The 23,215-nt window shown below is 46.6% G+C and overlaps 3 protein-coding genes, 1 non-coding gene and 1 pseudogene across 6 annotated transcripts; 2 read left to right on the top strand and 3 right to left on the bottom strand.

Moving 5' to 3' along the window:
* Positions 1 to 1,252: 1,252 nt before the first annotated feature.
* LOC147240391 (sialin) lies at positions 1,253 to 17,659 on the bottom strand. Of its 3 annotated transcripts, none has more exons than XM_086194209.1 (11): positions 17,298 to 17,657; positions 11,516 to 11,668; positions 10,525 to 10,742; positions 9,973 to 10,206; positions 9,635 to 9,809; positions 9,225 to 9,343; positions 8,454 to 8,615; positions 7,366 to 7,498; positions 7,046 to 7,193; positions 6,710 to 6,800; positions 1,254 to 5,257 (listed from the first exon to the last, which is right to left on the bottom strand). In XM_086194209.1, the coding sequence occupies exons 2-11, from the start codon at positions 11,598 to 11,600 to the stop codon at positions 5,105 to 5,107; spliced, it is 1,518 nt and encodes a 505-aa protein (XP_086050335.1). In that variant the 5' UTR covers positions 11,601 to 11,668; positions 17,298 to 17,657; the 3' UTR covers positions 1,254 to 5,104. The 3 variants fall into 3 exon arrangements, with proteins under 3 accessions (XP_086050337.1, XP_086050335.1, XP_086050334.1); XM_086194208.1 differs by having other exon boundaries at positions 1,255 to 5,257; positions 11,516 to 11,671; positions 17,298 to 17,655; XM_086194211.1 differs by lacking the exon at positions 9,973 to 10,206 and having other exon boundaries at positions 1,253 to 5,257; positions 11,516 to 11,671; positions 17,298 to 17,659.
* Positions 4,900 to 4,972, top strand: trnaf-gaa (transfer RNA phenylalanine (anticodon GAA)). Its single transcript has one exon. It is a non-coding gene; the product is annotated as a tRNA-Phe (tRNA).
* Positions 12,913 to 15,992, bottom strand: LOC147240392 (uncharacterized; annotated as a pseudogene).
* On the top strand, positions 17,610 to 19,472 carry mycbp (MYC binding protein). The gene is made up of 5 exons (XM_086194213.1): positions 17,610 to 17,928; positions 18,387 to 18,459; positions 18,546 to 18,594; positions 18,771 to 18,900; positions 18,983 to 19,472. Exons 1-5 carry the CDS (start codon positions 17,860 to 17,862, stop codon positions 19,025 to 19,027), a joined length of 366 nt encoding a protein of 121 aa, XP_086050339.1. The 5' UTR covers positions 17,610 to 17,859; the 3' UTR covers positions 19,028 to 19,472.
* On the bottom strand, positions 19,018 to 23,096 carry LOC147240389 (gap junction alpha-9 protein-like). The gene is made up of 2 exons (XM_086194212.1): positions 22,902 to 23,096; positions 19,018 to 22,385 (listed from the first exon to the last, which is right to left on the bottom strand). Exon 2 carries the CDS (start codon positions 22,363 to 22,365, stop codon positions 20,863 to 20,865), a length of 1,503 nt encoding a protein of 500 aa, XP_086050338.1. The 5' UTR covers positions 22,366 to 22,385; positions 22,902 to 23,096; the 3' UTR covers positions 19,018 to 20,862.
* Positions 23,097 to 23,215: the final 119 nt, after the last annotated feature.

Genomic DNA, 23,215 nt, shown 5'->3' with positions numbered 1-23,215 from the left:
CCACACCTCCTGTTGGCCACCGGCCCGCTCACCCACACACACGCTTGCAAACACACCACTTCACGCTTGCAAAGTATTTGTTTCACAGCCTGAGCTGAGAAGTAATGATGTTAAACACATTCCCTTGGGTGGGAGCCATCTTGATTTTAGTTCTCTTTATTAGCAGCTGACCTCCATCTCAGATTGCACCATTTGTCCTGCTCAGCAGGGAGGGTTTTTTTTTGTTTGTTTGTCAAGTGTTTTTCTCTCACAAGCGTCATCCATTTTTGTTTGTTCAGAAAGCTTCTGCACCTCAGCTGCGGTGCGTCTGTGAATCCCGTCAACAACAGTGAGAAATGTTCGTTTACACATATAAACAATAACTTTTTGTCGGCGTCAGAGGTATTCGACGGGTCTCATCATTAATATTGTAGCCTTGAAAACTGAGGGTCATCTAGAAATAAAAAAAACTCCCACTATTAAGGGTTTAAAAAGTAGAGAACCACTATGAACGGCATCAAACCAGCACGAATAACCAGGACACCCGTAGATTCTTGTTGGAGATGTAAAGAAAATAGTTCCTGTATCCAGCATTTAAAGGTGGATTATTGATCATTTATCCTTCCAGTTCTGCAAATGTTTCCAATTTGGCTCAAGCACTGAAGTCTCAGAGGAGGTGGAACATTTGAGCTTTTTCAGGAGCTACTCAGGAACATGAAGAAAAGACAGGCTAGCATCAGTGGATTGAACTTTCAGATCAATTTAGCATCGTTCCAGCCCAGCCAAAGAAATCTGTGTCTTGTTTTGGTTTCTATGTATTAATGACTGGCAGGTTAAATGAAGTAATCCTTCTCCATCTTAAATAGATGGATTATAAAACTCTCAAATCAGAACATATTCATACTTGCTGAGTGAATTTTTCTTCCCATGTGAACAAACTTTGCCTCAGAAGTGTTCAGACGTTACTTGTTTGAGTAGAGGCTCATTGCTTATTGTGCTCTGAGAAAAGGACAGGTTAGGGATTTGACAGGAGTTATGCAGTAAAACCTGCGCATTCATCATCTTGACATCAGACCAGAGGCTGTGAATGCTTGAGGCTGCAACCTTAATCACCGGGGGGGGGGGGGGGGGGGGGGGGGTCCTCAGGGCACAACTGAACCAATCAATAATCCTGGCTCAGTCAGTTTTATTTTTAAATTCATTCCATGGACCTTTAAGAGTTGTGTAAATCCACAGTGACGAGTTTTTTTTGTGTGTTTTTTTTTTTTTTTAAATTTATAGAGAAACAAATACAGCCAGGGGGTTATGGACATACAGAGGCAAATTATACACAGAGCATTTGTTAAACAAAAACACTGAAAAGAGTACACAGATTTAGGGTTTTCACAGCTTTGGTATTGTTAGATTTTTGGATGGATTTAATATATTGCTTGGTTTCATTTTTAAAAATGAGGAAAAGTGTTTTTTTGTTTGTATAACGACATTTGTGGATGTGCCATTTTGCTAAGAGAATTATAAGATCAATAACATAAAATTTAGATCCATGAGTAGATTGAAAGTTGGTGAAACCAAACAATATATGTTCAAAACAAAGGGAAAGATGAGGCTCAATAGAAAAAAAATCACAGGTTACAAATATCTTTCCAAAATTCCGAAGAGAAAGGGCAAGACCAAAATAAATGAAAAACATCTTCTGGGTGATCTACACAGAAAGAACAATTAGTATCAATATCTTTTTTAAAACGTTGTGAGAGAAAGACTTTAGAAGGGTAAATTTGATGGATTATTTTGAAAGATACTTCCTTTATCTTGTTGTTAATTATATATTTAGCAGGTAAGTTCCAAATTTTTTTCCAGTTAAGGTTATTAACAAAGTTGTTCCAATAGGGTATTACATAAGGGATAGATACAACTTCTTTTTGGAATAATGAGCGAATATTATGATTACTACTGCGAGAGGGAGAGAAACCCTCCACAGTGACGAGTTCCAATATCTTTTTTTGGGGGGGGGGGGGGGGGGTGTACATCAAAGCATGAGTAAACAGATACTGATGCAGCCCACTGTAAATATTATTTCCACCTCCAGTTGTATTGATGAGAAACGCTAAACGATGCTAACGAGTCTTAGCCGAAAAAAACAAATATTTGTTCCACAACATGCTGTTTGATGACGTATTTGATCTATAAGCTCGCAAAATACTGCATGAAAGTGCTTCGCAAAAAAATCCTACTTAACATCGAAATCAAATTTCGCGACGTCATTTCATTTATTAAAGTCAGTCACAGGGTCTACATGTTGGCTGTCAATTTGTTTTAAAGTCTGAATTCTGAAAACACCTCCTTATTGGTAAAAGTTAACTTTTACAAAACGTTTATGTACCTTCTTCTTTGGGAGGGGGGGGGGACGACAAATGTTGTAACACCACATCGCAGTGCGAGAACATCCGGGTCATTCGTCAAAAGTCTGATGCAAACACCGGTAACCAGCCAGCCAGTTTTTCTCTGCGTTAAAATATAGTTAACGTGACAAAAATACTCAACTAAAGGACAGATTCACTAAAAGATAAAAATGAATTAATGATACTTTAGTTAATCCGTGGATTTTATCGCGTAGGCTGAAATATCACTCGATAAACGAGACAATTTGATTAGCCAGTGGTAGAGAATTCCTACTATCACCTTTTAGTCTAACTGTTTGCAGTAGTAAGCAAATGTATATCTTGCACTGATTCATAATTTAATCTCTTTCACCCGGTTGGTAGGTCGTCGCTGGTATTGACTTTCCTGCGCCATCTAGTGGGCTAAAAGTGGAATTTATGACACCTGTCCAAGTGCTAACTGGGTTCCAAAACTGGTGAAAAGGTCATTTAAAAAAAAAGAAGAAAGTGTGAGCTCCGATCCCATGATGAGGGGAAACAAGCAGGTCAGTCTGTGTGTGAAACCGAAGCCGTGTGCAGGCAGAATAAACCAGAGGACAACAGACGACAGGAGGTGACACGCGTGAATGAGCGTGTTTGTGACTCAAGCTCGATTATCTTATTAAGGTTTAAGTCTGGATACCACACAGGAAGTGGTGAATACTCCCAACATCAACAGCCAGAGACGCTGCCCTGCTATGAGAGGAAAAGTTTATTCTGAAAAGTTTTCAAGTGTTTCCTGTTTCAGTTTGGTGCCAAATAGAAAGTGCGAAAAACAGAACAACAGCCTGGAAGCAAATATAAACGCACATATTGGCAAGAAAAATTACACACTTTTGGATTTTTCTTTCTCCCTATAAAATAAAAAAAGAAATAAACATACGTACAAATTCATATTTGCACTTTAGATATTTTTAACGCAAAGAGAAGTCACATAAATTATTGCAGCCATTTAACAAAACCCAAATCTTCACAATCACAGTGCACTTTGACTCACTGAGTTGAAAAAAAATTGTGATCTAAAAATTTTAAAAAAATGTTGCAACCTTGATGAAAGAGGTAGTGCAAATCCACAACTCCTTTGACACGAAGCCGTTGAGATACAAGGACAACACCTCTGAAGGTATTTTCCAACTGGAGGAATAAGAGCATTGACTACAAGATGCTGTTGCGTGTGCAACAAAAGTAAGGCTCATGGTGTGGTTTCGGAGGTGGAAAGTGCCTCTGCTGGTCCTGCCGGACAATGTAGAGGTGGTTCCACTCAACGTGCTGAAGGCGAGAGGTTTGTAACACTTCACTCTGTAAAGTTTGTTGAGAAAACACTCGTCCCAGTCTCAGTCCCACTGGATAAAAGCTTCAGAAAATGTGGGGAAAAAAAAACAAACAAACCAGCACACAAGTTGGTAGGAACCTGAGATCCTCTGTCGGTCCCAGGTGGAGACTTTTAACTCAAAACCGCTCCTGAGGTTCGTTGGCGGTAAACAAAACTGAAGCAAAGACAATCTCAGTTTCCTGCCCGTGGAGGAAGGGAGTGTAGCTGTAAACGGCCACCTTGCTCAGAAACAGTGAGTCGGAATTATCAGCAGGAGCGGAGCGGACATCCATCCGTTTTCTGCTGCTTATCCTGTTCACGTCCTGTGCTGGGAGGTGACGGTGCTGACCACTGCTCCGCCCTGGGACACTCACGATATTCACAACTGTGCCTTCCTCAGACACTCAGTGACCCTTCACACCTCCACACTGCACTCCACTGCAAAAGGAACGCACGCTAATTTGCAGGTACTTATTTTTTCATGAAATGTTCTTGGTCCCGTGAGCAGAGCTGGGCTGGTGTTTTTGCACATCTAGTTTTGTTGATGTCTCCGCTTTGCTGAGGCCTAAACGGTAAGCATGATGATTAACAGGGCCTAAATCCTACACATTGCTCCCTTAAGAGTCTGAAGTAGAAAACAGCTGGAAGGTCTTCGCTGGAATGCACAGAGCGCCCCCTGGTGTCAGCCGAGAGACATAAGAGACGTCCACAAAAGTGTGCTCTTGGTTGTGCAGATGTTTCGAACCTCTGCTCACGTTTATCATCCATATTCCACGTCCAAGTGATTTGGATTTTTGTAAACATATTTATCAGCACAGAGTGGACGTCCACATCCAAACCGTGAGGGACGGCGGCCACGGCCGCCAAATCTCCTTCAGTTTAGGGGAAGATTTAATTGTGACGTAGATCTGAATGCCTCAGGCGTTACTGTGTAATTCACAGATTGCAATTAAATTGGCGCACCACTTAAAGGAATGTGTGTGCGTGTGTGTTATGAATCCCTGTTTCTAAACTGTATGCGTTCTGTTTCTCTCAGATGACATCGGAGGGGCGCCGCTAAAATGACCGTACAAATTAGTTTCTTCACAAAAATTCTCACATCACTAAAAAACTGCATTAAGTTTTACAAAAGTATGAAGCAACAATAAGAAGATACACGAGTGTCACTCGATGCCACGCATAGATTGGCAAGCCGAAATAGCTCAGTTGGGAGAGCGTTAGACTGAAGATCTAAAGGTCCCTGGTTCGATCCCGGGTTTCGGCAGGATTGTGCTCCTTGTCTGAATGCCCAGATGGGTCTGGAAGCAGGAGTTCACCTCCCCCAGCTTCTAAAGCTGTGTTTATTTACTAATTTATTTCCTCTGTAGAAAAGCCCAGTGTTTGAGTAGTTTAGAGTTTACGCTGAGATGGAGCTGCACCTCTTCCTCTCTTCCTCAGTGACGGCCCACTTCTGGAGCTTCCCGCTGCCGAAAATCGTGAAGATGAGAGCACCGCCGACGTTGACGCCGGCTGCCACCCAGAATACCTTTCTCCAGCCTGCCATGGTGTGCTGTCAACCACAGAAGAAGACCGGCTTTTAATAGTCGGAATGTGTCGCCATCGGATCCAGGGGAGCACCACTGCGCCGCAACACAATCTCCCTCGCTTGGATTTAGGCTTTCGTGTGTGGTGCGCGGTGCTTGTTATCAGCAGCTGCAGTAAAAGTGGTTTAAAAATAAGTGAGGTCAGAGAGGCTGAGCGGTGTCGCCTGTCGGGAGGCCCACCAGATTTACCGCGTCACAGCCGGATAAACCCCGTATTGTTGAGCACAGACGCTGGGCTCCCAAAGCTCACACGACTGCTGGCCATCTAACAGGGACGTGGCTTTGTGCAAATACATGAGATGAAACTATTCTAGTGACCCACTATTGATTCCAACTGGGTTTACAGATGTGGGACATTTAGTTCAGTTGATGCATTCGTTCCTAGAGAGCTGGACGACGTGGGTTTATTTTCTATTCAATCAAAAAAAAAAATCCCTCACTGACCAGTGTTAACCAAGTTACCGCGCTCGTGTCACTGCGGCGCCAGAGTCTGACACGCCCCCACTAACAAAACTATTGGACCCCTGCAGCGTTTTGACAGCCGGGTTGACTTCACCTGCTGAAACGGAACAAGGTGCCACTCCCGTTTAGCCTCGTCGGTCCCGCTGGAGAGACTGAGAGCAGGAGTTGCAACCCAGAGTAACGCTGAGAAGGTTTGGCTGAGCAGCAGCAGCGTCGCCTGCTGAGGTCAGGAGGGAGAAAACAAAACTCTTTTGTTGTGTTCTTCTCTTCTCATATCTATGAATTTCGAGTCTCGCATTGTGGTGAAATGATTATAAGGAACAGACCAGTTTTGGGAAGTGCTCTCAGCCGGATGACTTTTGAGGAAGTTATGCTAACACAACCCAACTGCAACCATTCATCGCGCTGAGCTAAATGCAGGCAGCTGATCTGTGTGGGTCTGCGGCCAGCGGGGGGGGGATCCATCTTCTTGCCCGGTTCTAGAGACGATGGACGATCAGTGTATTTTTCAAAAAGCTGGCATGTCCAGCTGATTTAGTTTTTTTTACAAAATGACTGCAACAGAGGGGACCGGGCACATGGAGTCGCTAACCGCTAGCATCAAAGTAATCAGGTGATCGCGGGGTGGCCATTTCCACATCACCAAAAAGGGGGACACGTTGCAGCATTTAGTGACGAATCTTTTTTAACAGTCTTACACCATCGGATGATATGCTGCGTTGTGTTCAAGGGCAACTCCAAAAAGGAGGACAAATAGATGTTCCGGACAAGGCATTTAAATTCCTGACTGCCCTGCCTAAATCCGGACGTATGGCCGACCCCAGGTGATCAGCAGACGTTCAGGGGGAATTTGTCAAAAAGTGTCAACAAGTCCATCAACAAGACATCCCAATGCTTCATTTTCCGCTGATAAGAAGGTCTGACGGGAGAGACTGAGATGAACTTTTCAATCTTACATCTTCAGTGAAGTATCCAGCGACGATTGGCGCCACCACTCCAGGAATTGTCCCGAACGTGTTGGTGATTCCCAGAAGAAAGCCAGCGTACCTGCAGAGGAGAGGGAAGAGCTTCCTCAGTGCCGGCAAACGCGATCTCTGCCTCATCAACTCCAGTTTGAAGATTTGCTTTTTGAATCATTGTGAGCTGAATACTTTGGGATTTGTTTTTTGTTGCTTTGAGCGCATATCAATAAAGGTTTATTTCCTTGTTCTGGATATCGTTTACAGTTTTTCAGTCGTACTGATGTGGTGAGTGGCAGTCCTGCTCTCACGCGTGAGGATGCTGAAACCCACCGAGGAGCAATGTCGATCTGGTTGATGAAGACTCCGGAGGCGCTGGTCCCTGCGATGGTTGTGGAGAGAGTGAGGAAGGTGACGGTCAAGGTTTGGCTGCAGCCGGCGTAACTCACAGCCGCGAGGAAGCCGGCTGCTGGCAGCAGGCCTGCAGAGCGAAACAGAGGACGTGTCGGGGGGGGGGGGGGGTACGCAAATGGAATTTTTAAAATTTTGAATTAAACTCTCATTCCATCTGGGCTGCTCAGCAAGTGTAAGTTATGGGAGACCTTTAACTCAGAGAGATTGTGTGTTTAGTCTGAGTGGGAATGTTTCCTTGCCTGTGAGCGTGAAGATCTTGCGTACGTTGGTGACGCTGAACACCCTCCTCTTGATGAGGCTGTCTGCTACCACACCTGACAGCGTGGACAACAGCCAGGCACCCAGGTAGGGCAGCGCAGACAGGAAGCCGTTCTGGACAGGAAGACACAGAGAGAGAGAGAGAGAGACAGAGAGAAAGAGAGAGAGAGAGAGAGAGAGAGAGAGAGAGAGAGGTTCAGCGATGCACTGATGAAAAGTTACTTGCTCTCTTCTAGTTGAGAATGACGACCTTGTTGCCAGGTCATGATGATAACTGATCAAACATAAATAAAAACAGCAAAGATGTTGCCTTGGCTGCAGGCAGAATGTGTGAGTTCTTGAGCTGCAGAGAAATCCAAGCCCACAAATTCTACATGAAGGTCTTTGTTTCTCCGCTAAAATCCCACCAACACCATTTTAAAATGGTTTTCGCTCAAATGTCCAAACGTAGCTGAATGATTTCCATTTTGGGGCTGAAAGTTTTGCAAATAATATCTAGATGAGATTAGTTTGACTGGATTTGAAATTGAACATCAGAAGGGTTAATCATCATTCTACTTTCCATCCATTTTCTACTGCTTATCCTGTTAAGGGTCATAGGGGGGTGGAGCCTATCCCAGCAGCCTTCAGGTTCACCCTGGACGGGTCACCAGTCCATTGCAGGGCCAACACATAGAGACAGACAACCATTGGCTCTCCCAGCCACGCCTACGGTCAATTTAGAGTCTGGATTAACCTGGTCCCTCTTGATGTCTTTGGACTGTGGAGGAAGCTGGAGTACCAGAGAGAACCCAGCAGGAACAGGGAGAACATGGAGGCTCACCCAGAAAGACCCCGTGCTGCAGCCGGGGCTCCACCCACAACCTTCTAACTGGGGGGCCACAGTGAGGACCACTGCACCACTGCGCTGCCTCATTCTTGTTTCATTATTTCCAATTTTAATTGAAAAAAAGGATCTTAGCAGAGTTCCTCCAAAGAGCTGGTCACAGAACCGTTAGAGAGCCAAGACATCCATCTCCATAAACATGTCACTGCAACTAGCGTTGAACAGGAAGCAGAGGAGCCTCACCGACTGGAGGTCAAAGTGCAGGATGTTGTCCATGTAGGTGGGCAGTGATGTGAGCAGCGTGTAGTAGGACCAGTTGGAACACATCTGGGTGACGATGATGGCCCACAGAGGCACAGACATCAGCATGGACAGCAGGGGCACGGACCAGCCGTGACCTGTACCCTGGAGGGTCGGTTGAGATGAGACCAAACATCTTCAGAAAAAAAAACAACGCGCTCACACGAGACAGTCAGTAACCACCAGGAGACGGTGGAGGAAGGAGGAGGAAGGTCAGTTTATGAAAGGAAAGACTGTTGAGTTACAAGCGTTTTATGTAAAAAAGGTTTTTTGACAGCGAGGGAGGAGTATGTGAGCTCCAGTCTGTGGTGGATCTGTGGAAAAGGTCTGGTGATGGCAAAGCACAAATATAATATAAAGGAAATAAAGAAAAGTAACAAGAAACAAGTAAAAAAAGAGAAACGTAAGGGAAACCAGGACAGTAGGGAATGCAACACAAAAAGCTGCAAACAGCTGAAACAGCTTTATAGGATGAATATTATTCATTATTTATTGGATGAATAATCTCAGCAGCTGTAACTACTCGTCTAAATTTAGATTCTAAACAGTAAAACTCTGCTTGACAAGAGTTTTACGTCTCATCAGCAAATGCAAACTGCAACAGCGACTGGTTCAGGTCCCCAGCTGCTAATTCAGCTCCTGCTGAGTCGTTTTTTTTACCACTCGTGGGTTTCAGCGCGAGTCACAGAACATCAAACTTGTTTCTGCGCGTACCTGAGACCCAATGGAGTTCATGATGTAATCTCTCTCCTCCTCGCTGATGCGACGGTGGGTCCGAGGGTCATCGGACACAAATAGGAACCAAAAGATTGCCCAGAGGCAACCGGCGCCCCCTAGAGGGTTAGGACAGAGAAACACTGGTGACTAATTAAAGCCGTGGTGGTTCAGTGTTGACAGTTAGTGGTGGAATATTTCATTTGCGTCATGACAACACCTGTCGTTTTTTTAGATGTTTGGAGGGAAGCAACCATGTCCTGTATTTTTTTTTTTTTTACCAAAATAAATGAATTCCTGGTGTTCCCCCCTGTTGTGGAGACCTTTATGACTTCATTTATGTGTGTGTGTGTGTGTGTGTGTGTGTGTGTGTGTGTGTGTGTGTGTGTGTGTGTGTGTTTTCTCCTCACCGCAGAGGTAGAAGACAGCCGGCCAGCCCAATGTTTGGCAGATGTAGCCAGTGAGAGGCAGAGCTAAAAAGGCTCCAAAGTTGGCCCCGGACCCCGACAGGGTCATCAGGCGAGAGCGCTCCAGGGGAGGAGCCCAGCGAGCCCACATGGCCATCATAGCTGGGAAGGTCACGCCCTGAGGACAGGTGGACACACAGGTGGACACACAGGTTCAGGTGGGGAACGAACCGACACGGATCTGTCGTTTCCATCGTGTGAACGTTTCTCTAGGAGCTCATTGTCTGCTCTATCTTTTACAGGTACTTCCTTCTACTTCCTGCAGCCAGGTGCACTCTCACCTCCCCAAAACCCTCCAACGCTCGCAGCGCAAACAGCCAGGTTGCCCCCCAGTTAGCAGCCAGGGGGGTGAGCAGGGTGAGGACAGCTGTGCCCAGCACGCCCAGGCCCATGAAGACACTTCCTCCATAATGACCGGCCAGGTAACCCCCCGGGATCTGGGTGAGCAGGTAGCCAAAGAAGAAGGCCCCCAGCAGCCAGCCCTGGGTCTGGGAGTCCCACAGGTACTGGGGGATCTGGGGGGGCGAGCGTAGTCATAGCATACAATGTGAAATGTTGATGTATTTGACCTTGACAACCATCTTTATACTGATGCAAGCTAAGACTGTCGTGCAGAAATGTTTACGTTACGTTTCGTAACATTTCCCAACCACTGCCATTGACAGTGCTGAGCTAATTAGCGGCTAGCTGGTGTCTGAGGGTCTCAACCCCCAACGCAGCACAGAGCAGGGATGAGCATTCATCTTTCTATATGATGAGTTTATTTCCACAAATGTAATGTTTCCCTTTTAAGAAGGAAGAAAAGTAAAAAGCACTGCTTGGATTAACGTTACCCCGTCAGGCTGAGTTAAAGTCCCAGTGGTGTTTTCTGATCCTGACGGCAGCGGACAAGCGTGAACGATGGAGCTGTTCTGGCCTGGTTTGGGATCAGTGGAATTCACCATGACCACCATAGCCACGCTGAGGTTGACCCGGAGAGCGTAGACCACAGCGAAGCCGAAGAACATGAGGATGGCCAGACTGAGCCGAGCCGAGCAGCACTGCGGAGGAACTGACCAAAGACGACGACATCAGCTTAGAGAGAGTGGTCAGCTAGCATTAGCATGGTTAGCAGTGAGTAAGGGTCCTTGTTTCTCCTTTCGGCTCTCTCTATAAACACCATGTGATGAGTAATACAAGCTGACTTCCAGTCCCTGAAGGCAGCTACAAGCTACAGTGAGTTCCATGCACAGTCAGTTTATATTCCATGGTTTTGGAGGAAGAATTCAGAGCTTGGATGAGGAATGAGGCTCGTTTAAGCTAAAAATGTTGAATTATGTTGCTTTAATTCATCAACTTCAAATTCTTTGCTGCAGCTGCTGGTGATTTTCAGCAAAACAAAACTTTACTGCAGCAATCCAGTGGTCAGCTAGCGAACTCATTACATCATAAATAATCTAGAACCAGGGAATCACTGACAGACAGCAGAACGACAAAATGTAGGAAATGACATTAGAAGAGCAGAACATAACAAACCTAAGAAAACTCCAGTATTACAAACAGAGAAAAACATAAATCAGTATGCAGGAAGATGATCTTTAAATTTAGCGTCTCAGCTTGTTTCTCTGAGAGAGAGCAAATAGGGCTTTTAATGGGAGAATTATTCTAAATGTAGAAACAGTTACCGTCCAGTCTTAAGAATGATTGAAGAATAAGCACAGATTAGATGAGACTGAAAGGAATATGAACTTATCAAAACAGCCATTTTCAGTTTTAGTACATGTTGATGTATTCTTTTTATTCCTAGTTTATTGCTTTTTCAAATGAACTCAAATAAAAACATACCATCATCGCTCTCGATGAGGGTTTCTCTGTCCTCGCTCTCGTCTGCACGAGCTGAGTTGACGGAGCAGCCATTCGGCAGCGGCATGGCGGTCGACTGACCCGAGACGCTTTACTGTCTGGAGTAATAAGACTGAACCATGGCGCCCTGGAGACCTGCTGGTCAGAGGGAAGCAGGAATGAGCCAGGCAAGATAAATATAAATGCTGATCAATACTTCAAGGAGGATGTGAAACGGTCACATGATGGCTGATGAGGAGACGAGTCAAGTGACACAGTGTTTGCTGATGCCGATTATTCTCAAACCCTGGTAAACAACAGGTTCATACATGGTCAGCTGGGCACATCCACGAAAACATGCACCAGCAATAACAGCACAGGAACGAGAACCTACAAGGGGGGTGGAGCCTATCCCAGCAGCCTTCCCCCTGGACAGGTCACCAGTCCACAGCAGGGCCAACACATAGAGACAGACAACCATTGGCTCTCCCAGCCACGCCTACGGTCAATTTAGAGTCTGGATTAACCTGGTCCCTCTTGATGTCTTTGGACTGTGGAGGAAGCTGGAGTACCAGAGAGAACCCAGCAGGAACAGGGAGAACAAGCAGACTCACACAGAAAGACCCCGTGCTCCAGTTGGGGCTCAAACCCAGAACCTTCTTGCTGTGAGGCGGCAGCGCTGACCACTGCACCACCGCGCTGCCACACAAATCATTTCTTGAATATTAGTAAACAAAGCCTGAAGGCTACTTGTTGCCCCTGACAACGACAGCACCTCCTGTAACTGTCAATCATGCACTCATGACACAAGAGGAACACAAAAGATGTCAGGAGCAACGGCTGAATAAATCCCAACAGGATCTCGTGCAATATCCAAACGGAAGGAGGTGCGCTATTAGTTGAAGGCAAAATGTGTGTTATGGTGACGCAGCGATATCGAAGCCTTCGGAAAGCATCTTTGTTTGTTGCAGAGCGCAGCCAAAAAACAGTCACACCAAAAATAAAATGTGAATGATTATGACACAGCAATCATCATCATCAGTTGAACTAAGCGCTACATTTTCCCCAGACCATACAGACCCACCAGGAGCACCCAGTTCCGAATAATCTGGACCTTCCCTCCTGTCTGTCAGCTGGAGCTGAGGCAGAGTGCAGTCGTAGAGTTTCACCTGCAGAATGTCTGTGTTGGTGTTCATTGTTGGACGCTCACGCTGGACTTGAGAGTAACGTGACATCAAAAATGTTTCACTCGTTCATAGGGGACAGTTTATCCGCCCAGGTTGGGTTTTGATTTTCACTTCTTACACCTGCCGCCGAGCAGGAGCGCCTGATAAGTTCGTCTGTGTTGCGGCTGAGGTCTTGTGACATACATCAACTAGTGATGCAACCTGGACACATCATCAGTGATGTTTCCTGGGCTCATTGAGTGTTTCGGGTCTCACAACATCATACACTCTCACCCAGGCAACCCAGCCGGGGATGATCAATCCCCCAACTTGTGTCCAGGTAGCGCTACCCTACCCACGGATCTCTTCTCCTGATCCACAGCCAACGCGAGGCAACCTCTGCTGCCTCCGTGGCCTCCCTGATGGCCCTTCGCTTACTGGCCCCCGTAATGCCCAGCATGTTGTAAACCCTGCAGAGGGACTGGCCTGCAAACCCTCTGCATCCCACCTCAATGGGCTCACATCTCGCTCGCCACCCATTGCGCCGACACTCCTCCACCAGCTCCTGGTACTTAGCCCTCTTTCGCTCGTTGGCCTCCTCGATGCGGTCTTCCCAAGGGACCGTGAGTTCCAGGAGCACGACATGCTTGGAGGTTGCTGAGGTCAGCACCACGTCTGGCCTTAGCGATGTTGTGGCCACGATCTCTGGGAACTTTAATTGCTTCCCCAGATCAACTCTCAGCTCCCAGTCTTGTGCCATTGCCAGCAGGCCAGAGGAACAGGTCTTGGCTGGTCCTGTTGGTTCTTCCCCAGCTCTGATAAAGGCGATGGTCTTCTTCACTGGGCGGAGGCGCTTGCAGTGTGCAATTCCACTGCAGATGGAGTTCGCTATTGCCGTCAAGACCTGGTCATGGCGCCAGCGATAGCGCCCCTCACTCAGGCCTCTCGGGCAGCAGCTCAAGATGTGCTCCAGGGTCCCTCTCTTCTGGTACAGAGCGCAAGTTGGAGAGTCCACCTTCCCCCAACAGAACAGGTTAGATGGGCTTGGCAGTACGTCATAGACGGCCTGGATCAGAAACTTTATACGCTGGGGCTCGGCTTTCCACAGCTCAGTCCACGTGACTTTACGCTCTGCTGCCTGCTCCCAACGCATCCAGGCTCCCTGCTGCCGCATCCCAACCATCCTGCTGGCTCGCTCTTCTTCCACTGCTGCTCGCACCTCTTCCTGGAGCAGTGCTCTCCTGTCCTTCCCCCTTGCCTTGTCAAAGCGAGATGTTGTACTGCTGCTGCCCAGGCCTGTTCTTCCCCGAGCCACCGTCCCCACCAGAGCCCTGTGCCGCAACCGTGACTCAGCAACATTCACAGCCTCTGCTGCCCTCCATTTCCGCCCTGTTCTGACTACGATCCCTGCTTGAGAGACTTTAGGGTCACATGACTCTCTGTACTGCAGCACCTCCCTAGTACGGCTCACCTTGAATTCCTCATTCAGGCTGCTGATAGGGAGCTTCAGCATGTTGTTTTTGCCATACAGGGCGATGCTGCTCAGACTTCGAGGGAGACCAAGCCACTTCCGCAGGAACCTGCTGACTCTTCTCTCAAAGCCCTGGACTGTGGAGACTGGGACCTCGTACAACAGGAGGGGCCAGAGAATCCTTGGGAGGATACCATGTTGGTACACCCAGGCCTTGAACTTGCCCGGTAGACCGGACTTATCCACCTTGGCTAGCCACGCCTCCAGCTCCTGGTTGGTCGAATGGATGGCTGCCTTGTCTTTCAGGCTGCAATCGAACACCTTCCCGAGGCTCTTCATAGGTTTGTCGGTGATGGATGGTATTTGGATGCTACCAAGTGTGAAGTGGAACTTGTTGGTAACCTTTCCTTTCTTCAACACAAGGGATCTGGATTTTGCAGGCTTGAAGGTCATGCGGGCCCAGGTGGCTAATTCCTCCAAGCCCTTCAGGATCCATCTGCCCCCTGGGACGTTTAGTGTTGTCACAGTCAGGTCATCCATGAAGGCCCTGATGGGCGGCTGCCTCACACCGGACTTGGTTAGGGGCCCTCTGCACTGAACCTCAGCAGACTTCGCCAGCATGTTCATGGCAAGTGCGAAGAGAATCACTGAAATTGTGCATCCAGTGATGATTCCCTTCTCCAGCTTATGCCAGTCTGATGTTGTGGTCCCTGCTGAGACCCTCAGACTGAACCTGTTGTAATAGTCCAGAATGAGGTTTCTGAACTCGGCGGGGACATGATGCCGGCGTAATGCCTCTTCGACCAGCTTGTGAGGTATGGACCCATATGCGTTTGCAAGGTCCAGCCACAGTACGACTAGGTCGCCCTTGTTCTCTCTGGCTTCCCTAATCAGCTGGGTGACTACTCTATTATGCTCCAGACACCCCGATATCTTTGGGATCCCTCCTTTCTGGACTGAAGTGTCGATGTAGGAATTCTTCAGGAGGTAGTCTGTCAGACGCCTGGCAACAATGCTGAAGAAGAGTTTCCCTTCAACACTGAGCAGGGAGATGGTTCTAAACTGATCGATGTTCTTAGACTCTTCCTCCTTTGGAATCCATATCCCTTCAGCGAAACGCCACTGTTCAGCAACCTTTCCCCTCCTCCAGATCACCTTCAAAATCCTCCAGAGCCTGTGGAGTAACTTTGGGCAGTTCCTGTATACCTTGTAAGGTACCCCACTAGGTCCTGGGGTTCAGCTTGATCTCGCCTTCTTGACCACCTCCTGGATCTCCTTCCAGCTGGGCTCCCTCCCATCGAAGTCCAGCGTTGGTACAGGTGGGTCGATCAGGGACTGGCAGTCGCCCAGCTCTTGCTCCCTGGCGGCATCTCGGTAGGTTGCATCTAGGTGACGATCGATCTCAGCTTTGGAGCAGGTAAGTTGGCCACTGCGCTTCTGCCCCAGCAGCTGTTTTGTAAACCCAAATGGATTTGCTAGAAAGGCAGTCCGCTTCCTGGCTCTTTTCTTCCTCCTTCTCCTGTGCCACTCAGCCCTCCTCAGGATCATGAGCTTCTTGCGGAGTATGTTTCGCAACTCTGACAGAGGTCCCCTCTCCTCCTCTCTCGCCTCCTTAAACTGCCGCTTCAGGAAAATGTGAGGTCAAAACTTTCAAAACTATTTTTGAGGAACTGAGTCATATCGACTTGCTTGTAGCATGTTGAAGCGTGTTTGACTTTTGGGGGGGGGGGGTGAGGTTGAAGTTCATGACAACAAAGAACTTGAGAATCTCTCTTCCTCGCTGTCTTTTATCTCAGAGTTGAACTGAGCCTTTCGGACTGCAGCCTCTGCCGGATGACGTCATGTTGATGAGCCGCGAGGCCCCTGCTGCGAGGTCGAATGACCCTTTGATCCCACGTGTGCTCGACTATTGTGCTGACAGCATCTTCAGTCTTTTCCACCTTTGTGCGGAAAATTCTTCATGACGGTACAGCACTGCGAGAAATTCCGGGCCAACCTTACCAGCTAAAATCTAAAAGCTACATTGTTTGCTGCACCCTAAACATGGCAATCAACCTTAAACTAAAGTACTATTCTCCTTTTCATTGAAAGCGATTAACATCATGTTTAGTTCGTCTGTCGTGGTTCAGCACAGAACTGAAGTCAGAGAACTGCGCCGTCGTCACCTGGAGAACTAGTGGTTGATTCATGGACTGCCTGGTGACGCCTCCTCAGCTGCAGCCACCACGTCACGACTCACTTCAACTTCTCTTTTCAAGACAAACTCAGACTGAGTTCTTCCACAATATTTTACATGTTTTCTTTTCATGAACAGTACTATTTTACAGTAGCTACTGTACATTACTATTTTACTATTACTCATATCGAAATTGACCTTTTAAGAGCGTGCTTTGCAGACAAAGTATATTATCGTCGCTATACAATGATCACAATAGTGTAATTATTCTCCAGTTTTCTCTAATCACGTTTTAATATGTTCCCCATCATACAAACCGCATTATATCTTTAAGTTTGGGAGTAGCAGTGACAGCAAAAACTTGATTGTGAAGTCATTTTTGAGTCATGAGATGCTCGGAGACAGCATCAACATTCCTCTCCTTCGTCTCTGGAACAATGAACGTATTCTGTTTGGGTTTTTTTTGACAGTTAACTCTGCACCCGTGCGTCCAGGTTTGGGTGAACTGAGTTCATTTTAGTCTCTGACAACGGCAGCCAGACGTGCTCTCAACTTGTTCATCAAACTTTTAAACTGTCAAGGGAATGATTTCTAAAGTGAAGGGTGAAATAAGGCATTCTGAGTCACAACGTACCAATTCAGCTTGCGCCAAATTCTAGAAAACATTGCCTTGCGCATAATTCTGACTTTGTCCTCGCATTAAAAGAGACACCCTTTTTTGGTACAAGAGCACAACACTCGTCTTCACCATCAGACACTTCAACTTTAAGACAAAAACAACCTTTTGCTCCAGCAGTGGCTGGTTAGTTAACTAGTAATAATGTAAAAAATAAATCTGACAAATAAAGCGTTATAACAAATAATAAACTGCTCTTAACAAGCTACGTTAGCTGACAAGTTCGTAACAAGCTAGCTATTCACTATTTATTACTGGCTTCCGCAAAAATTGTAGACACTTTTAAGTCTGCTTACCTTTAAGATAGAATATTGGCTGTGACAGACTGATAAGTTGGTGGGTCAATGATTCACTAGAAGTAGAAGTTTCATGTTACCGGCGAAACACCAACGACGATGCTGTTTTTCACGACTAGACTCACAAACAGTCTTGTGAGCGGTGTTTTCAAGGTGGTGTGCGGAAGCGCCGATCTAAACAGCGCCTGGATGGGCTACACGGACTTTTACGTTCCCCGGAGGGAACCGTTCAGATACTTTACATATCAACAGTGAGGATATGACGTATGAGCACATGACCAACAACTAGCCCATGGGCACGCAGTTACTTGTATAGCGTTAGTAGAAAAATAGAACTAGGAAAAACATCTAAAAAAAAAAATTCTCAACATTAGAATTCAATAATCAATATTGCTCATTTAAAAAAAATAATTTATACGTATGAATACATCATATACATATAAATTATTGGAATGGCTAGTTTGGTAAGAGAGCGCTTCCTCTAACTGTGTTGTTATGGCAACGACTACATCAACAATGTGTTGATGGATTGGAACAAACCACCTGTTAGGACTTCGAGTTTATGAATTTGTCATATTTTCTAAAAACCGTGAATTATTCATGTATGGTCGCCTCCATGGCTCACTACAGAGTGAGTATTCACTGACTTACTTTCTGATGCTTTTTATTCAATATTTTTGCATGGAAACATTTGGTCGTACCGAAAGCGAATGCTAACATGCTAGCTACACAGCAACTTACACTCGGTATGACATGCAGAAGCAAAGCTTTATTTATTTCTTCTATTTGTTATGTTAAAAACTTTTTATTAAAGAAGAAAAAAAAAACAAAGAAGAACCCATAATTATTGTACATTGGTAAAACTAGTCGGGCACAAGTTATACAGTTGTCCTGAATAACTGAAAAATGTCGCCTCAAAAATAATGAAATTCAGGGAAGCTTTTTTTAATTGTGGCCCTAAATTAACGAAATGGAAGCAACAAGTTTTACCTTTTTTTTTCTTCTTTTTCTTTGTTTGCCCAAAACTTTGCCTGGCTGCTCCAGGGCTTCGCAAACTTCTGCTTAAGTGAAATATTTGTCATGTTTCAGACCTCCGAGTCGAAGCGAGAACATTTTAGAAGATATCTTGAAAAATCTGGGGTCCTTGACACTTTGACAAGCGGTAAGTGTAGAGGCAACTGGATCAGACTGGGATCATTCTTTGCATACTTTGAGCTGCTTCTTCACCTTTCCTTTTGTCTCTTATAGGTCTAGTGGCACTTTATGAGGAGCCTGATAAACCAAACAATGCTCTGGAGTATCCTCCCTTACTGGGATTAATGTTGAAATTAATGGTTGTTGTTTTTTTTTAATCAATACTGCAGACCAAACCACATCGTTTTTATAAGATAGTTGTGCTAATTACTATTCTGTCTGCCGAAATTCTCCGTTACTGAATGCTGAGAGCTGCGTCAACCTGAACTACTTACACAGCTTCCTAAAGCTTCATCTCGGTGTTTCTGGTCCAGAGTCTGCTGAAGTGGAGGCTCTTCGCTTGGAGGTTGCTGAGCTAAAAGAGAAATGCAACCAGCTCATGGAGGAGAAAGAGGAGCTGAAGAACAAGGTGGGATGAGTTCTGAACCAAAGACAGCTGCAGAGTTTGGAGTGTCCGACTCCTCTAACTCCTCTTGTCATGTCATTTTCAGCTGCTGCAGTATGAACCGGCTCTTGAAGAGGGAGCGGCTGAGTAGAAGTGGAGGGATGGTTACGGCTTTATCTGTATGAGGAATCAGTAAAATACTGAACAGTGGCATTTTTTAGTAGCATAGACAAATCTTTATTTCATATCGGAGAGTGAACACATAAATCACGGTGAATCGTTCTCTTGCATAAGGCAGCATTTGATTCATGTAAAAAAAAAAGTTTGAGGAGCTGCAGAGGTTGTTGTCACTCTGAAGACAGAGGAGGCTCTGTTGTGGCGACATCGAAGTTATGCCTTTGTGATGCACACACGTCGCCCCCGCAGAGCTCCATTTTTACTTCTTTTTCAGCCTCACGTTTGTGTTCATGTCGGATTAATCAGATTTCCAAGGTTTGCTGGGATTCACAAATATGTAACGCTCACCACGTTCAAGAGAGCTTTGGAAAGAACACAAGACATTTTTATATCATGATTGGTCTGATAAATTCTTGCCTCTCGAAATATTGTTTGGACAATGTTGCTTTTATGAGAAATCAATCTTACAAAAGCAGGAAAGTAAAAGCTGCTGCTCAGCAGGGCTGCAATGACACGATTAGAGTGGACATTAACGGGAGGAATACAGATTTTTGTTTAGTTGAACGAATGAATATATTTCACATTATTTCCTGACAGAAGTGAAACTGAATGTCGCCTAGGAAAGTTTTCCTTCACAGTAAGACCTCCGAATTTAAAACCATAGCCAAATGTGAACAGCTTGGCAACGGGGAGTTGTAACTTTACAAAACCTTTGTGAAGCTGCTGCCCTGCCACTCAGCAACCACATTTGAAACAGCAATTTTTTTCCTTTCCATGTCAAAGCAGCAGAAAATTTAAGAAATGGATGATTTCAAGTCATGTTGTCATCGTCCACGTTTGGGGGGGTGGGGGTGGAATTCCTTCAGCGCTCTCGGCTGCTGCGTGTGTCTTTCCCTTCTGGGAGTAAGAAGACGATCATAACATAGGATGGAAGCTATAAATGTTTACCCACAGGTGAGAAACCTGGCCAGGCAGTGTGAACCACATTTCTGCAGTTCTTCCTGTAATTCAGGAGCCACGAGTCCCGGTTCAGACCCAGAACTTGCAACTTAACTGGATGCAAATCACAACATTGCAAAACAGCTTGAAAAGATTCCCAAGCCCCAGTTTTAACATGGTAAATCCTCAGAGACCCTGTGCGCCTTCCGTTCCCCTGCCTCAACTTGCTCTGCAACCTTCACAACCTTTTATTGCACCACACACTCAAAATGTTAAGATTTGCCAGGTGGTGTGAGCTCGCTGGACTATGACGGACGCTTATTTACATGTAAAAGCCGTGCACCATAGCTTTAAACGGCGCTGCTGCCTCAAATGTGTCCTGCAGCTAAAACAGCTTTACAGATTTATGGGTCACCTTCCTGTTCCCTTTTAATTATTCAGGCTGTGTTTTTCATCAAAGGTCCATTTACTTCCTGTAGCAGACGGTCCCTGTGCATCGTGGGTATGACCACGTTTAAATCTGTGTTGCTCTTTTTAAAGGAACGCAACATATTTTGGGGAAGTACGCGAATCGTCCATCCTCCCAAGAAAAGAAACACCTTTCCCTCTGCATGGGGGGCTAAGACCCACAGAGAGCACCTGACTGCTAGTTAGCTTAGCACAATCAATGGTATTGGGTGGCAAGTGCTAGCATACCAACATTGACAAAAATCCTACAAAATGTTGGCGTGTTGCGTTAGATCAGTCGAGATGCTTGTGTTTCATCTCCAAAGCAAAGGCTCTTTGTGCTTTTCGCATTTCTAAGAACTTTAAGAGAGTGAAAACTTTCATGAGCAGCATGGCGTCTGCTGTGCTGCTGCAGTCAGCGGTTTATATTTGCAGGTCAGTTGGAGCTCGCCTGCTGCTGCCGCTGCTCGCCGCTGACACTCTGCGGTTTGGCGAGGAAGCAGTGGGGCTGTTGCTCTCACGGCTGTGTCTGGATACAGAGCTCAGCTCCCCAGCCGAGTCTGGGCTGTGGGACCTGCTCGGCCTCTTAATCTCTGATTTGGAGAGCATCCTGGCTCTGGGGCCCACGCAGCTGCTACGTAGCTTCATGCTGTTGCTGCCGTGGTAGGAATCTCCACTGTCCGAACCGGTGCCCTCTGCCACTGTAGAACAGTTCCACTGCGGACTGATCCGTCTCGACTTCCTCACAATGCCTGACAGTGTTGTGCAGGCTGAAGAGTCGGCCACAGGCAGGGTGGGATACTGGGCACGCTCCAGGCCCTCGTGATGGGGCGATATTGGCTCCTCTGGGTCGTCCTGTTTGTCTGCCGGAGGGGAACGGGTCTCGCTGCTTGTGTTGTTGGAGTTACTGTTTTGCTCTGTGGGGCTCGGTACCCCCTCCTTGCCATCCTTGTGGCCATCTGGCTTCACACCAGGGTCTCCTTGTATGGGGACGAAGGCGGAGGAGGCGTTGAGAAGCGGGTAATTGGGTCCGTTACCCTGCTTCTCCAACAGCAATGTGTATCCACTTGGCGCCGTGGGAATCGTCGTCTTGCGACTTCCTGAAGTCCCGGTGCAAACCTGATGCACAACTGAGTTCTTTTTGGACTTGTTGACATAATAATCGTCCAGGTCATCTTTAATATGCGGGTAGTAGTCCAGGATGCCTTTCTTGATCTTCTTGTAGCCCAGGTGCATGATCTCCAGAAGGCTGAGGAACAGCGAGATGCAGGCAATCACTTGCATGAACATCATGAACACAGTTTTCTCCGTTGGCCGGGACACGAAGCAGTCCACCACATTGGGGCAGGGTTCCCGCTCACACTTGTAGAGAGAGCTCAGGCGGTGGCCGTAGAGGAGGAACTGGCCCATCATGAAGCTGACCTCCACTACTGAGCGTGTTACGATGTGGGCCACGTAGGTGCAGAGCAGAGAGCCTCTCAGCGGTGCCTTGTTGAGCTTACCCTGCTCCAGCTGCCTCATCTCCTTTTCAATCCTCCTCCTCACCTCCGCCAGCTCCACATCCACCGCCTCCAGCTCCCGACGGAGAGCCACCTTCTTGCAGTGGCGCTCCTTCTCCAGAGCTCGCAGCTGGTAGATGGCGTGGCCCATGTAGACCAGGGAGGGCGAGGAGACAAAAATCACCTGCAGCACCCAGTAGCGGATGAGGGAGATGGGGAAGGCCTGGTCGTAGCAGACGTTACGGCAACCAGGCTGCTCGGTGTTGCAGACGAAGTCGGATTGCTCGTCGTTCCACACGTCCTCGGCAGCGACGCCCAGCACCAACATCCGGAATATGAACAGGATGGTCAACCAGATCTTGCCGACCATGGTGGAGTGGATATGCACCTCCTCCAAGATCCCACCGAGGAAGTTCCAGTCTCCCATTTTTTTTTACACAAGTAGAACTACAAATGGGACCAAAACAGCAAGGGGGAAGATGATTTTGATGATTTTTTTTCTTCAATGATCAGAGAAAAGACAGCAGCTGCACCCTTAAAAATTCAACACAGGGACGCACGATACCTGCACATCACGAGTGTCAACCCAGTTTAGCTCAAGAGAGTAAAAAAAGCCCCCTTTTTTAAACTCACATTTGCGTGCATTTCTGCATGCACAAAATGGGAAAATGATACATAAGATGAGGTCAAAAATGTAGGGAATCAACATCAACTGAAATAGACAAAAAAATCCAATACTGTGCATCGCCAGCAAAATCTTAAGCGTCTCTCGTCACCTGCTGTGACCTTCAGAAACAATCAGACACAAGAAAATCAATTCAAACCATCAAATGGAGATCAATAAGCTCATTATCCTTGAGACGCCAACAAAGAAGACAACCACACGGGTTTAATACAGCTAATTTGGTTCCGTTTACTTCTGAAATGCTCTTGCAAACTCAGATCTTGAGGCTGGGAGCTCACCTTTCATCTTTGATATGAAGTGGAACAGCAAAGGCCTTTTGTGGTCAGACAGTCCTTCATGCTGGGCCCAGGCTCTGCTGCTGCTGCCGCCGCGGAAAACTGGACATAAACTAACGACGCCTGCTACTTTACAGCATGAAGCCTGAGAAAAATCAATCCTGATGCGATGGGATGTTGCCATTTACCTCGCAGCAGTTTCGATGGACTGAGGGGTGAAATGTGTCGCAGGGTTAGTCAATTGTTTGTTGGCTTCTTGCGCTCGGACCCAAAGGACCCCGAGCTTGTTTGATCCTGGTTTATGTGGCACAGCAGGA

Source organism: Aulostomus chinensis, chromosome 22 (assembly GCF_037954235.1).
Source record: "Aulostomus chinensis isolate RoL2024-O1b breed Wild chromosome 22, RoL_Achi_v1.0, whole genome shotgun sequence".
NCBI lineage: Eukaryota > Metazoa > Chordata > Actinopteri > Syngnathiformes > Aulostomidae > Aulostomus > Aulostomus chinensis.
Note: the sequence above shows the minus strand (reverse complement) of the source record. Positions and strands in the feature narration are given on the sequence as shown.